General features: G+C 59.7%; 1 protein-coding gene across 2 annotated transcripts in view; it reads left to right on the top strand.

Annotated features, from left to right (window-relative positions):
* PDE2A (phosphodiesterase 2A) overlaps nt 1-15,846 on the top strand; it is a 39,460-nt gene that overhangs the window by 6,983 nt on the left and 16,631 nt on the right. Inside the window, exon 2 of one of the 2 annotated variants that reach the window (XM_030954739.1) lies at nt 11,705-11,756. In XM_030954739.1, coding sequence (XP_030810599.1) covers nt 11,705-11,756 — 52 coding nt within the window. Of the gene's footprint in view, nt 1-11,704; nt 11,757-12,521; nt 12,617-15,846 lie in introns of those variants that run through there. The other variant, XM_030954747.1, reaches the window with a different exon arrangement.

The following is a 15,846-nucleotide window of genomic DNA, read 5'->3' on the forward strand; positions in this document are numbered from 1 at the left end:
TGGGACCATCTCCCTTACCTCACGGAGACAAAGCAACCTGTCCCACTGTGCAGCGATGGAAAGAAGGGATGGAAAGAAGGTCTCCTTCCCCCAGGAGCAGCGTGGGAGCTGGCTCCTGGGCTGTGTGGGTGTGCTGTGTTGGTGAAGATGGTGGGCTCTGCGAAGGTGGGGTGCTGCTGGAGAAGCCCCTCTCCCCCGCGGCGCGGGCAGGGACAGGGACAGCAGGGACAGGGACAGCAGGTCCGTGGGCTGGCGAGAATGCAGAGTCAGGCACGGTGTGTGTTGCTGTGCACAGAGCCTGCAGGGAGCTCCACGTGCCAGCTGACAGTGCAGAGAGCTGCAGCATGGCCGGGGGGACCCCAGCTATGTCACCTCCCTCCTGCAGCCCCCGATCTGCAGGCACAGCAGAGAACCACTGTGCTCCCAGGAGGGACCATGGGGATACTCTGGGAATCCTGCTTCCATGCTTTCCTGTGCAGCTCAGTTGGATCCCAGCTCCTGAACCAGCATGGGCACTGTGACACAGGGAAAAGGACGAGGCTGGGGACGCTTTTCAGGTGGCACCTGGCTGCCAGCCATCCTGCCAGGGCTCTGTCCAGGCACAGTGTGGCAGGGGAGAAGGAGCCAGCAGTTCAACCACAGAAAAGCCATTAATTAATGGAAAGCATGGTCGAGGAATAAAAGCCTGACTGCTCCGGCACTGGTCCCAGTAGCAGTGGGATCTTGGCTGTGCCAGGGACCAGCCCAGAAGGGTGCACCAGGGGAGATTTAATTTGGATATTAGGGAAAATTCCTTCCCTGAAGGGGTGCAGCACAGGCTGCCCACAACAGTGATGGAGTCCCCATCCCTGGAGGGATTTAAAAGGTTTGTGGATGTGGCATTTGGGGACATGGGTTAGTGGTGGGCTTGGCAGTGCTGGGGGAATGGTTGTACTTGAAGGTCTCAGAGGGCTTTTACAACCTCAATAATTCTGTTTCCATATTCCATAGGACATCTCCATGCCAGTCCCAGGGCTGAGCTGCATCTCTCTGCCAGTTCCATCTCTCCCCCAGTACCCACACCAGCCCCACCACTGGCAGTCCGTACAGCCCATCCCCATCCCCAGTTGCCCCCTCCCCTCCTCTCAGGGAAAGCTGAGGCTTTGGAAGCTAAAAGCTCAACTCAGCTCTGGGAAATGGGTTGAAAGTGTCAGACAGAGCCACTCTAGCCCCAATGATCCTCCAAGGCGTGAGTGACTTTGTCATCTCTTGTCCCTCCACAGATGGTCCCCACTCCCTGCACTAACATGGGAATATTTGGATCATTTGAGAAGAAGTCCTGGCCCAGTGAGTGGCTCCCACTTGTGCCATGTTCACAGATGGAGGATCCACTTAGAAATCTGTGGTGTTGCTTGGGAGACGATCCCTGCTCCTAGGGTGCTGTTGTTCATGGAAAGCATGAGGCATGGAAAGCACAGGCTAAGATCCTGGCTCCTGCTCTATTCCCACTATTTTTAAGGGAAAACAATGCTGGAAAGGAAAAAAAAGGAAAAACAAACTCAAAGGGTAGGTGATGAACACATGCTGAACCATGATCAAGTGCAGCTTTCTTTCCCCCTCTAGTTATCAACCAAATGGACCAATTGAAAGATGAGTTGGCAGCATCTGTAGGATTGCATTTGTCCAAGGATAATTCCCCAGGGATTCAGGGTAACTGTGTGTTTTCCCTCTCACCTGGCTATGCTACTGCCTGGTTTGGCTCCCTTGGGGTGCTGGTGGCTTTGCTTGGAGGTCCCCACGGTGCTGGGATTTGCAAGGATGCCATGCAACAGGGATGGAGATTTGCAGGGCTGCCACGCAGTAGGGACAGGGATTTGCAGCCTTGCAGGGCTGCCAGGCTTTCCAGCCCTGTCACTGAGACCAGCTGCATTCCTGTGGCTGCTGGCACCCCTAGGGGTTTGCAGGGATGCCATGGAGTGGGGATAGGGATTTGCAGGGATGCTGTACAACAGGAATGGATTTACAGGAACGCCATACAACGGGGATTTGCAGGGTTGCCCTGCAATGTGGACAGGGATTTGCAGCCTTGCAGGGCTGCCAGGCTTTCTAGCCCCACCACCAGGGCCAGCTGCATTCCTGTAGCTCCAGACAGCCCCGGGAGCTGCTCTCCCAGCCTGGCAGTGGGGGCAGCTGCTTGCATAGGACCTGATGCTCCAGGGCGGAGCACCCGGAGCAGTGTGTTTGCCAAGCAAACAGGGCTCAGCCTTCTGCAGCCGGATCAGCAGCCTCCCCTCGTTTGCTCAGCAAACAAATCCCACCCAGCAAAGCTTTGGTGCCACCGCTGCCCTTCCCGCAGCTCCTGCCAGCTGCTCTGGCACTGCCATGCAGCACCTGTCCATTGTTGTGCAGGTCTGGAATTGTGCAGGGCTCCTGATGGCTTCAAATGGAACATGGCAGCTCAGCAGCCCTCCCTGCCTTTCCTGCCTGCAGATGCCAGGGTGTTGCTGAACCGTGTGTGCCTGTGCTGGGATCTGTCCTGGAAATGTGCAGGGTGGGATCCTTCGGCTCCATGAAATGGTTTTGCTCTGGACTGAGCAATTGCAGGATTTTCTGTCACTGCTGGAGGCTGGGTGAGATGGAAACTGCATTGGCAGGTGCTGGTCTGGGAGGCTGGCTGCTCTGGGGATGGAGGAAAGGTGTCTGGGTGTGTGGGGATCCTGGAGCACCATGCCGTGCCATTGCTGCTTCCCTTGCTCCAGGCTCTCCATGGCCCCAGACCAGGTTCCCTCTGGGGTCCTTATTCCCCCATAACACACTGCCCACAACCAGGGTTCTGCTGAGGTGGGGACAGATGCCACCTCCACCCTTCCCTTTGCCTGGAGACTGTGGGATGTACCCCAGCCATTTCACAGGCTGGTTGCCTGCTGCTCCAGCTATCACCTTTCTCTGCTTCCCCTTTATTTTCCCCTCTCAGATACACTCTTTAGCCTCTGCTGCCTGCAGAAACAGAGAAACTCCCTTTGCCCAGCACTGTTGGCTACCTCAGGGACCCATTTTCTTCCCTGAGGTGCTGGAGGCATATTCTTCTTTTTATCTTCTCTCCCAGAGCAGCAGGACTGTGCCTTGGTCAGGATGTGGCTGTGGGTACTGAGCCTCCCATCTCGCTGCACCGTCCCTGGCAGAGTGGCCAGGCACTGGGGTCACCACTGTCACCCCATGGGGACACTGCTGCTTTCCCTCCCACAGAGCTCTCTGGAGCTGGGGCCAAGCCACCCTTCAGCCTCCCAGCTTCTCTAAAGTCACCAGAGTCACTTGTGCACTTATAGGCCACTAAGTGCTGTAATTACAGATATGCTTTAATTAACATAATTGTGTTTCTACGCAAATAAAACATTTGGCACAGTTAATTCCAAGGCTGCAGCTCCAAACACAAGGCTTCCTGGCCCCCCTGCGGAGGTGGCAGGGGGGCTGGCAGTGAGTGGGGCTCTCACCTCCCTGCCAGAAGATCATCCCAGTCCCAGCCAGGGCCTGAGCCAGAGCCCCCCCTTCCCCACTGGAGTGTCCTGCCCTGCTTTGGTGGAGACAGCTGTGCTGGCAGACACTTGGATCGCTGGGAGATGGCACTGGGCTTGCTGGAACACTCTCTTGGGCTCAGTGGAACAGAGCACTGGGATTTCTGGGATGCAGCAAATCCAGTGGTTTGCTGGGACACAGAGCTGGACTTGCTGGAATGCAGCCCCAGGATTGCTCAGACACAGCACTGGCTTTGCTGGGCTGTGGTGCCCAAATTGCTGGAGTACCACGTTTGGCTTGCTGGGATGCAGCCCTGAGTTTGCTGGGACACAGCTGGAGCCCAGCAGTGCCCTTGCAGCAGTGCCAGGGGTGTTCACCTTGGCTGGGCAATGGGCACAAAGGGTGGATCCAGCCCCTCCATCCATCCCAGAACATCCCACTGAGCTCCCCCAGCGTGTTTTGCCCTCCCAGCACCCAGAGATCTCACACTCCCCATTCCCTCTTCAGCAGACCCCAGAGCTCCCCACGCTCTTGGGAGTCTTTGGATGAAGGCTGGAGCTGGCGGCAGCATGCCAGCCCTTTGCCAGGAAGATGCCAGGAGAAACTGGGAAAATGGCTGGTGCTTATGTGCTAAAATGCCCTTTTCATTTGAAAAAAACAGAAGAAAAGGGGAAAAAAACAGATTCCATTTTTCTCCAGCTGAAAATGAAAGTGATTATGTAACGAGCAATAAATTACAGAAAGGAATGAGTCATTGGAGCAAATCCCAAGAAAGGCACAGTATTTTTAGCTCCAACACCCTGTGCTGTACTGTGCATTAACCCTTGCAGGACTTGGGCCCCCACTGCAACCTGCCCCTAGGGTGACCCCCCCAGAGGCATCATAGTGGTTTCTGTGAGGATTTTGTCCCTGTGACGTTCCCAAGGGAAGATGGAATTGATGTAAGCTGTGGGCTCCTCATCCCATGGTCCTCCTTTGGATGGGATGCTTATGGGTGGTCCAGAAAACACTGCTCACCCCAGATCCATGTCCCCATCCTGGGCTAAGCCCCTGCTTCTCTTCCCCTCTGCTCATTCCCACTGGGATAATTAATCCTGATCCCTTCCTGAGACCCTGGGCACCACTGTTGTTTCCTTGCCAAAGAGCCTGAAGAATTAATTAGGAAATAAAAGCGAGGAACAAATTAATTGGAAGAGAACTAGCGAGGGAGCAAGTGAGCAATGCTGCTTTAATCCAGGTTAAATTGGGGAGTGATTGCTTTGCTAAAAGAAGAGATAATGAGGGAGCATTGGAGCAGGCAGGTGCCAGGTGAGACAATGGCAACAAGCATCCAGGTGCCAAGGGATGCACGTGGAGAGCTGTGCTGAGTGGGGAGGAAAATCCTGAGGATGCCAGTAGGAAGCTGCAAGAGGAATCTGGAAAAGAGGTTCAGGGCTCAGAGTGTCCCAGGATCACCACTCAGACCATCCTCAGGGGTCCAGAGCTTGGAGCACCGCTAGGAAGAGGGCTCAGAACATTCTTAGGATTGGGGCATGGGGCACCCCTGGGATCAGGGCTCAGAGCATGCCTGGGATTTGGGCTTGGAGCACCCATTGGAACAGGGCTTAGAGCATCCCTGGAGTCAGGGCTTGGAACATCCCTTTCTTAAGTGACACTGTCATCCTGTGGGATCAGGTACCAGTGCAGGGACAGGGACCCTATTCCTTGTGTGCCACATTCCTTTGGGGTCTCCAAGCTGGTGGGAACCAGGCCTGCTTCTCTGCCTCTGAACAGATCCCTTGGTGCTCACGGTAGCACCCCACTCCATTGTCACCTGGCAGCAACCCCAACCCTAAATAAGGGGCCAAGGAGAGTGGCAGGGACCAGTGAGAGCTGGTGGCCAGGTCCTCGTGGCCTGCAGCTGGAGTGGGGTCAGCTCAGAGTGGCATAGCCACTGCCAGTGGACGTCATCTCCTCATCTTTTATTTAACCTGGCAGTAAATTCCTCTCCTCCATATGCTTGGGCTGGGCTGGGATCTTCCTTATTGCTGCTGGGCCACCTGGAATAGTGGCATGGCACTGCATGTCCTGGGGCTGCTGGGCTGCTGTACCCCTAGTACACACTGTCCCTTCTCCTGCTGCACGCTCTCATTCTGGCACATAATTTCCCCAAAATCCATGTGACCCTCCAGAGACATCCCGTTCCTCCAGGCAAGCCCTGTCCTTATGGACATGTGCTGTCCCTTGTCAAACATGCTGTCCCTCTGCAAACGTGCTGTCCTCTCAGGCACCTGCTCTCCCTCGAGACACATGCTGTCCCCAGGTGTGCCGTGTCCCTCCAGACACAGGGTGTGCCCCAGGATGTCACCTGTGCCTCTGGATATGTGCTGGTCCCATGAATGCATGCTGTCACCCTGGAAGCAGGCTGTCCCTCTGGACACACGCCGTGCTTCTGGGTCCAGGCTGTCACCCACGGACACGTGCTGTCCTCCGGGATTCAGGCTGTTTCCATGGACACACTTGTCCCTGTGGATGCATGCTGTCCCCATGGATACACAGTGCCCTGATGGATACATGCTGTCCCTTTGGATACACGCTGTCCCCTTGGACACATGCTGTCCCTCTGGGTACATGCTCTCACCATGGCATATGCCAATCCCTGGATGCAGGCTGTCCCTATGGATACCCCCTCTCCCTCACCCCTCTGAGGGCACAGTGGGAGGATGTTCTGTCCCTGCCCACACAGGACAATCTCATGGGACAGGCTGTATGCAACTCAGGAGAGGAAATCCCACTAGCCAGGCTGAAGATGCTGGTGGCCACCATGCCCAGGGCTTGTCCATGAGGACTGTCTGAGCCAGCTGGGAAAGCAGCCAAAGAATGGGGAGAGAGGTGTGGAAGCAGAGCCAAGAGCTGTCTCAGCCCCACAGGGACCTGACCACCACAGTGGGGCCAGCAGGGCTCTGCCATCCCATCTGTCTCCCTCATTAGCCCTGTCGTGTCTGTGGGCTGCTGGTGGCCCCCCAACCCCGGCCCTGCTCTGAAATGTCTCCACAGAGACCCTCCAAGGGCTCCATCACTCACTCATCAGCAGTATCACTTAATCAGCCTGGCCCTTCCTTGTCCCTTCGTCACCGCTCCACAGAACCCACTCAGTTGGAAGGGACCCACAAGGAGCATCAAGTGCAGCTCCTGGTCCTCCCCAAGAGTCACATCACATGCCCAAAAGTACTGTCCAGATGCTGCTTGAGCTCTGTCAGGCTTGGTACTGCTCTGGGGAGTCTGTTCCAGTGTCCAGTCACCCTCTGAGTGAAGAATCTTTTCCTAATATCCAACCTAAACCTCCCCGACACAACTTCAGACCATTCCCTCGGGAGTGTCACTGGTCGCCAGACAGCAGAGGTCACTGCCTACCCCTCCTGTTCCCCTCACAAGGAATTTGTACCTGCAGTGGGTTCTCCCCTCAGTCTCCTCTTGTCCAGGTGGAACAGACCAAGTGACCTCAGCTATTCCTCATACATCTTCACCTCAAGGCCCTTCACCACCCTCACGGTGCTTCTTTAGACTCTCTCTAGTGGCTTTAATGTCTTTTTTACTTTGTGATGCCCAAAGCTGCCCCCAGCGCTCGAGTGAGGCTGCCCCAGTGCAGAGCAGAGCAGGACAATTCCCTCCCTTGCTCAGCTGGGGATGCTGTGCCTGGTGCCCCCAGGACATGGGTGTGACTCATGTGACTCCCGTTCAACTTGCTGTTGTCATGGAAAGGTCCCTTTCCACTACACTGCTTTCCAGCAAATCATTTCCCAGTCTGTATGTATACTGGGGTTGCCCCATCCCAGATCCAGAATCCTTGTTGAACTTCACACACTCGGCAATTGTCCAACTCTCCAATTTGTCAGCAGCCCCTCCCAGTTTTTTATTGTCTGTGAACTTGCTTAGTCTGAACTTCCAGTCCTGTGTCCAAGTAATTTATAAAGATGTTGAAGGGTGCAGGATGTCCTCATCCCTTCCTCATCCCTTTGTTATCCCGCTTTGAATCCAATGACAGCCCAAGCCCCCAGACCTCATGCCACCAGGTCTCTGCAGCTGGCACCTCTGGGGGCCATCCCCACTGGGGCACTGGGGCCAGGACACCCCATCCCTGCCCAGCCTGAGATCATTCAGCTCTTCCTTGTGTCCACACATTCCCAACTCTCCTGCTGCTCCCAGCAGGTCCATGCAGTGAACCCACCTGATGCCATGGAGCCTCCTAGCACCCCCAGCCTGTGCCTGGCATTGCTCGGGTGAGGGATGCCACAGCATTCCCTGTCCCACAGCATTCCCTGCCCTGCCATATTCCCTGCCCTACTCAGGCACTGTAGCTCTGTCCTGGACACTGAGTGGAATTTATCCATGGGGAAACCACAGAGCAGTAAATGGGATATCGATTGGGTGCCATTGTGGGGATTAGTGCAGAGAGGAAGAGCAGATGGATTGATTTCTGGTGGGATTTAGAGCTGTCAGTGTACCTTGTGCAAGCAGCTCCAGACAATAACATCCCAATTCATTCACGGATCCGGCAGCTCCGTTAGTGGCTGTGTCCCCCAGGCTCAACTGAGTCTCAGTCATCTCTGTTCTGTGGGCAGGAGCCCAGCCCCATGTGCCACCCGCACTGGCCACTGTGTCCCCTCCTTCCCCAGAGGACAGGGATGCTCCAGAAGGCAATGCTGTGCTGTGCCTCCCCAGAGCCAGCATCTGGCCCTGGGTCCATACTGGTGCCACAGTTTAGTGGAGCACTGTTGATCCTACATGGCTCACAGCAGTCCTAGCCCAGCTGGGAACAGCCAGCCATGCTGCCCTCCTGCCCTGCTCTCTCATTCCAGTGCTCCCAGGATGCAGAGATGGGGAGAAATGGGATTTCAGGGTTATGCAGGGTGTGAAGGCTCATCTTTGCGCCTTAACCCCCCAAAATCTTCAACTTTGGGAGTTTGATACCATTTGCTGCCAGCACCTCCCAGGAAAAAGCTGGAGTGGGGTTTATGTGAGTGTCTTTGGTGTGGAATATTCCATTACCATGGAATAAAGGTTAATATTTACTTGCCTGCATGAACTTTATTCCCACTGATGCCATCAGACGCCCTCCAGATGGGATGCGGTGTGGCTGCTCCCCAGTTCCCAGGAGAAGACAGGAGGCACAGAAATTGATTGATCCACTCCAGGCCAGGAACAAGGGAAAACTACAGGATGGATGGAAATGTGGGAAGCCCAGCTAGGAAGCCCACACTGCTGCCTCTCCTCAGCACCTACAGATATTCCCCAGCAGCTCCAGGGCTGGGTTCTGAGGCTGGGTGTGTGTCCATCTGACTGCTGTGATGCTCCCATCCAAGGAATGCCATTCCTGGGGCACACAGAAAAGCCAGGGATCAGCTCATAATTACCCTGGGACTGACTGGGAGATGAGCAGTGATGCATGGATGCAACGGTGGTGCTGCAGCACAAGTCCCTGCACCCTTGCACCCCTGCACCTGTGCCCCATTCCCCTCTCCCCTGTGTCCCTACACTGCCATGTCCCTATGTCCCGTTTCCCTGTGTCCCTGTACCTGTGTCTCCCTCTCTGTCCCCAGGCCTTTGTGCCCTGTGTCCCACCACTTGTCCCCCAGCCCCTCCCCACCATTTCCCTGCAGCTCCTGTGTCCCTGCACCCCTGTGTCCCACCCCCTGTCCCCAGGCAGCTCTGGGCGAGCCCGAGGGACAGCTCCGTGCTGTGTCCTTGTGCCCAGCAATGCCTCTGTGTTCCCTGGGCAGCTGTGCTGGCTGTGGGCTGCCCCGTGGGTGGCTCTGGTGACAGGGTTGTGCCAGGTGGCAGGACGTGGATCCTGCCAGCACCCAGCTCCTTGGGGTGTTCCCACTGTTAGCCCCACAGGGAACCTGCTATTCCCACCTGCTTTATTCATGGATCCCCGGACCCACATCCGTGCCAGCAGGACCTGTCCAGGCTGGGGTGGCACTTGGTCACACCTGCAGCAGGGTGACCCAGAGCAGGGGATTCCACAGCCTGATCTGGCGGCTCTGGTGGTGTCCTAGCCGGAAAGATGGGCGCTGTGAGACGCTGCCCTGAGGGGTATCCATGATCCTGGGCCACCCCCGGCGAGACACGCCCGTGGCCCCGTGTCACCCGCAGGGCAGGACCAGCCGGCGGCCGGGGTTCTGCGGCAGGGTCCGGGATCGGCCGGGAGCTCCTGGTGGCTCTGGCCGCTAGATGGCCCCGCGGCTCCACGGGCCGCCCTGAGCCTCCTCCAGGCTCCCCGGCCCACCCTGAGCTCCTCCGGGCTCCCCGCCCGCCCTGAGCCTGCTCCAGGCTCCCCGGGCCACCCTGAGACTCCCCCGGGCACCCCGGCCCACCCTGAGCCTTGTCCACGTCCGGGCTCCATGGGCCACCCTGAGACTCCCCCGGGTTCCCAGGCCCACCCTGAGCCTCCTTCGAGCTCCATGGGTCATCCTGAGCCTCCTCCAGGCTCCCCGGCCCACCCTGAGCCTCCTCCAGGCTCCCCAGCCCGCCCTGAGCCTCCTCAGAGCTCCATGGGCCATCCTGAGCCTTCTCCGGGCTTCCCGGCCCACCCGGAGACTCCTCGGGCTCCCCGGGCCGCCCTGAGCCTCCCGTGGGCACCCCGGCCCACCCTGAGCCTTGTTCATGTTCGGGCTCCATGGGCCACCCTGAGCCTCCCCCGGGCTCCCCGGCCCGGCATCCCGGGGGTCAGGGAGCAGGGAGTAAGATGGAGCGTGCAGCATGGAGAGTGTCCCTAACCCTACCCAGCTTGGCCCCTGCCTTGAGGTGGCATTTCCTTATCACGACCTGTCCTAGCGAGGGTTCAGAGACCATGCGGGGAGTTCTTTACAAACCCCCAGCCGAGCCTTGGAGCACCCTGTCCCTGAAGGGCACCCTGGGGACAGGGACACAGAAGTGCAGGAACACAGAGGTGCCTGGGTAGGGAGTGGGACACAGGACTGCAGGGACACAGGAACATGGAGGAGCAAGGATACAGGGGTGGCAGGGACACGGGAGTGCCTGGGGACATGGGAGTCCCGGGATCCGGAGGAAGAGCAGGCCATCCTCCCCCAGACCAGAACTTTCTCTTCTGCCCAGAGGAGGAGGAGGAGGAGGAGGAGTGGGAGGGATGGAGGTTGTCACGCTGCCGATATCCCTCTCCTCACTGTGTGGCGCGTGGCCATCGTGTGACAGCTTGAGCATGTCCACCCTCCGTGCAGATTCCCTGGGGCCACTGGGGTAGGGGCAGCATCCCGAAATCCTTATCTCGGGCCGGGGGCCAGGGGGAGGGGAGGAGGTGTCATTCCTCACTGAAGGCGATAAGGGGTTAATACAGGAGGGTGGGGGCGAACAGACTCTATAAAGGGTCTCAAGATGAGGGTCCCTCCCTATCCGAGACGCTGGGTAGGACCCCCTGCAGTATCCTATAGGATGGGGGGCGGGGAAGACTTTCTCTGCTGAGCCCTGCATCAGAGTTACCCCGGGGCGAGGGATGGGATGAGATTCGGCCCCTCCGTCAGGCAGGATGAGGGGAAGACTGCCCCAACCCAAACGTGGGGCACAGCCTTTAAGGGGGCAGGGGTCGCTTTATTGTGAGCTGGAACATGCCCCAGAAGGGAGAAGGGGCAAGGGGGAAACTCCTGGCCCGACCCCCAGGAGGGGAGGGTTTAACACGGAGGGAGGTTGTTGCCCTCCCGGATACCAGAGCCGTGACGGCACCCCCGGCACCTGCCCCGCAAGGGGAGCACTGCCAGCCCCGCGCTCCAGAGCGGGGAGCGATGCCCTGATCCTCTCCCCACATGGGCGCCCCCGCCCCACTCCCGTTTCCCCCTTCACCACCCCACACTGGGACTCCCAGCCCTGACCCCCTCCCAATACCGGGGAGTGACATCCCGACCCGATTCCCACATCGGGACCACCTCTCGACCCCCGCCCCACCCCGGGGACCCCCACCCCACGCTGGAGAGGGATGTCCGATCCCCCGGCCACCCCGCAGCCCCCACCCATCCTCGCTTCCCAGCGCCCCGCGGAGCCGCGGCCCCGCAGAGCAGGTGCGGGGCGTGTCGCGATCGGACGTATCGTGACGGGGCGTGTCGCGGCGGGGGCGTGCCCGCAGCCCGCGGGCGGTGCGGGGGTGCGCGGGACCGGGATGGTGCCGGGATGGTGCCGGGATGGTGCCGCGGCTCCTCATCGCGCTCCTTCGCTTTTTCAGCCGCGGGTTCCTGCGGGCGGGGGACGCCGCTCCCGGCCCCGAGGCGCTACAGGTAGGGACGTCGGGACCTCCACCCCGAGGGGTCCCCCGCACCTCCCTCCCTCTCGGGACCCTCCTCTTCTCAACCCGGATTTCCATCCCCAGCCGCATCCCCTCCATTCGGGACCCCCATCCCAGCTATCACCCGTTCCACCTGGGACCCTCAGCCACCCCCCCCATTCCCCCCTCCCCATCCCACCCGGACACTCAGACTCGCCTCCGCTCCTACCCGGGACCCCGACCCACGTCCCCCGACACCTGGGACACCCGATTCACCTGCCCTGTTACTGGAGACCCCCACCCCAAGCACCTCTCCTCCCAGTCGGGACCCTCAGCCCTCCTCCCCTCCCAAAGCACGACACGCGACTCCCCTCCTCTCCCACCCGGGACCCCCATTCCTGCGGCCTCCCTTCCCACTGGGTCCCGGAGGTGGGGGGATCCCTGTGTGTATGCTGTGGGGCGGGGTTGGGAGTCGGGGCTCCCGATTCGCCGTGCTCGGACCCCCCATCCCTTCCCAAGGGCGCAGGGGGCTTTCCCGAGCGCGTTTGCACCCGCTTGTCTCCCCCTTTTCGGTGGGGGGCTCCCACGGGGAGAGCTTGACAGGGAAACTGAGGCACAGATGGGGCTCCCGAGGCGGGGGTGACGGTGCCGTTTTGTGTCGTCGTCCTTTCCCCCCCGCCCCGGCCGCATCCGAGGTTCGAGGACACGCAGGGAGGAGGCAGCGGGCTGGGGGTGCGGATCCCGGCGGGATCCCGGGAGGAAATGGGCTGGACTGGCAGGGAGCGGGGGCCGGCTCGGTCCCGGGGGGACCCTCACGCCCTCCGGCAGCCGCGCCAGGAGCCGGCCCGCGCCATGGGGACTCTCCAGGACACTGTGAGCGACCCTGGGGAAAGGGATACCCTGGGGGTCCCGGGGGAGCTGCGGCCTCGGGCTGGGGGTCCCTCCTGCCCTGGGGAGTTTGGGGTGCGATGTGCTTGGGAGTGCCTGGGGGTTTCGGTTTCCTGGGGGGGTTGGAGTCCCCCCTTCCCTGTGTCCCCTCGCCCCTCTGGCAGTGGAAGCCTCAAGAGCTCGGCTGCGAATTCCATCCTGCCAGACCTCGGGGTGGGTGTGCTGGGAGGGACGGAGCCCCTTCAGCACTCCCAGCAGGACCTAGCCCTGAGCCCCTACCCCTCCTTACACCAGCTGCACATTTTGGAGAGATGGAAGCTGCATCTCAGCATGTGGGTGGGAAAACACTTGGTCCCTCCTGCTCCTGCGCCTTCGAGCACACCCAAATTTGGGGAGGGGGTGACTTGAGTGGGGGTTCTTCCCCTCTGTTCGCCTGGATGGATCCCTGCCCTGTGTGCCGATGGTTTTGGGTGAGGGAACCGTGGCCTTGGTCCCCCTGGGGGTGCAGCTGCTTGGGGGGCCCCGGGGGGTTGCAGGTCCAAGACAGGAGCGAGGACCTGGAGATTCAAGCTGGGAAGCGAAGGGAAGGAAACGCTCTCTGGGAAATTGCCGAAAGCTGCTGACGGAGAGAAAGAAGCTGATCAGGGCCAGTGTGCCCCGGGCGGGGGGGAAATGAGCCCCCCTCCCCCTCCGGATGGGAAGGTGGCGGCTTGGCGACATCTGAAGTGTCGCTCAGCGCGGCGGTGGGGTGTGACCCTGCTCACCGCCCAGCGCAGTGACACGGGGGTCCTCGTGATCCCTGTCGGTCCCAATCCTCCAGAACCCAACGGGGTCTGACTCAGGAGGGTGCTGGCAGCTGGGCAGGCTCTGAACCCCGGGCACAGCCCCCCAGGGGGATCTGGGGGTGGGGGGCTCAGGGAGCCACAGCTCCCAGCCTAGGGGGGACAAAATGCACCCATATGGGGGGGTGGGCAGGCTGGTTTTAACCCAGTGCTGGTGTGGACATGAGGAAGAGGAGGAGGATGAGGAGTGGGTCACATGGTGGGGCAGAGATGCAGCCCCAGCGTGCGAGGCCACAGTGGCAATGGGGTGTGACCCAGGGTGTATGAGCAGTGAGTGGTGGGGATGGATCCTGCTCCTTCTCCAGCACATCCCAGCCCAGGGGGGATGAGGAACAGCTCATCCCCCCAGGGGATACCACAGGATACCACAATACCACAGCACCCCTGTCCCCACTGGTGTCCTGGGTACTGGCTGCATCTGGAACTCCAGTCCCCGAGCCTGGGGGGCATGTAGGGGGTATATATGGCTCGGGGCATTATTCCCCTCCAACACCCTGCAGTGGGCTGAGGCTGAGAATGTCTGTTCCTCCTCTCCCTCCCTGCCACGAGCTGCAATGCAATTACTTGCAGACTGGCTCATGAATCAAACGGTAATTGATACATGTTCACAGCCTGGAGAAGCAGGAGGGGCTGTGGGGGACGGTCAGGCACCTTTACTGACCTGCCAGGGACTGGGGGGCTCAGCCAGCACCACGGGGCTCCTCCTGCCTCAGTTTCCCCCCGTGTGGGGCCAGCCACGTTCAGTGGGCCCAGGGCCTGCTGAGGCCAGTGAGGGGACATGCGTATGCGGGCGTTTGTCCTTGTGTTTCCTCTGGCAGACACAAACACATCGGCAGGGCAATAAAGGGGAGGAAAGGGCCGTGGCGGCTTCTTTCCATGACATGCAGCAGGGCTGGCTTCCTCCCGCACTCAGCAGGGTCAGGGGCAGAGCTGGATCCCCAAACTGGCATGGCTGGGGGGAGCCCGGTGTTTCCCAGCCAGGCCTGGGACCCCCACAGGCCAGGGATCAAGGAGTCACTGCTTGCAGTGTGGAATCAGCCTGTGCTGGCACTGCAGTGCCCTGCTGCTGGTTTTTGAGGGGCAGTGGAGTTTGGGATATGGGTTCCAGTGCTCTCATGCCTTGTGACATCACCCAGGAGGGGAGGTCTGGAGTGAGAGTGCCCTGCTGGACCCCAGGCAGGGGAGCTGGGATGGAGATGTTCCTGCTGCACCCCAAGCAGAAGGAGTTGGAGGGGATAAGTCCTGCTGCAGCCTGGGCAGTGAGAGCTGGGACAGGATGCTCCTGTTGCAGGATGACATGGTGGCATCTTCCCCCTGAATGGGATAGGCCCCGTGGGTGACCTTGGCTTTTTGGAGTCGAGCTGTGACATTTGGCAGGGAGGTGGTGGGCTGGGATCCCCTGCAAGCCTGGCTCTGGAGGGTTGTCCTCTGGGAGCTGAGTCCATGGATTTGGGGACTGGCCTGGCACCTTTGCAGCTGAATCCTGTTGCATACCCACCCTGGCCACTCCATGGATGTGGGGGAGAGGATGGTGGGGACCTGCCCGAGAGAGCCATGGGGTGGAAAATACCAGGGAGCAGAGCTAGCTCCCGAGTCTCCCTCCTCTTGGTGCAGGAGAGATCACTGCTCCTGGCCGCCTCTGGCAGTTGCAGCGTGTCTGGCACCTTTGGATGCCCTGGCCACAGCTTTGGAACCCCCCCTAGAAAAGGGGGGGCTGGAGGCCAGACCCCTGGCTGGGTGCTGACCCATTAAACACCAGCACTGTGACCCTTTCTGTCATGCCATGGGCTTTGGTCTTCTCCTGGCCGTGCCTCAATTTCCCCATCTGAGCAGTGAGACCACCTCAATTCCTAGACCCCCTCATGGCAATTAAGAGCTGCATCCCACCATCAAACCCTCCCAGGCACCTAAAATAAGAGCAGTCCCTGTACAGACAGAGTGGAATCCCCTGGGGGGCAGCTCTGGCAGCCCCCAGCCCCCCACACCCTGCTCCGGAGCACTGCCCAAATCGAATTCCTCCCCAGCTGCAGATGGCCAGGAATTCAATTTTCCCAGATCCCATCAGAGTCTGATAAATGAAGTCCCTAATCACTGTGCAGATCCCATTAGCACCAGCCATGCCAGGAGGGGCTGCACAGATAGATGTGGGAATGCTGCATCCCCCTTCCCACCCCACTGATTCCTGTCCCCCCAAGGGACTTAGATGTCCCCCGAGCCCTCTCTGGCTGCATCCCCAGAGCTTTGCCATGATGGTCCCAAGCAGAGCCAAGCACAGAGACCCCTGCATGGCTAATCCACCAGAACACATCTAGGAAAATCCTGGAAACCAAGCCAGCGTGGATGGGAAGGGGACTGTGTGCCAGGGAAGTTTTT

The sequence above is a fragment of the Camarhynchus parvulus genome, chromosome 1, assembly GCF_901933205.1.
Source record: "Camarhynchus parvulus chromosome 1, STF_HiC, whole genome shotgun sequence".
Taxonomy (NCBI): domain Eukaryota; kingdom Metazoa; phylum Chordata; class Aves; order Passeriformes; family Thraupidae; genus Camarhynchus; species Camarhynchus parvulus.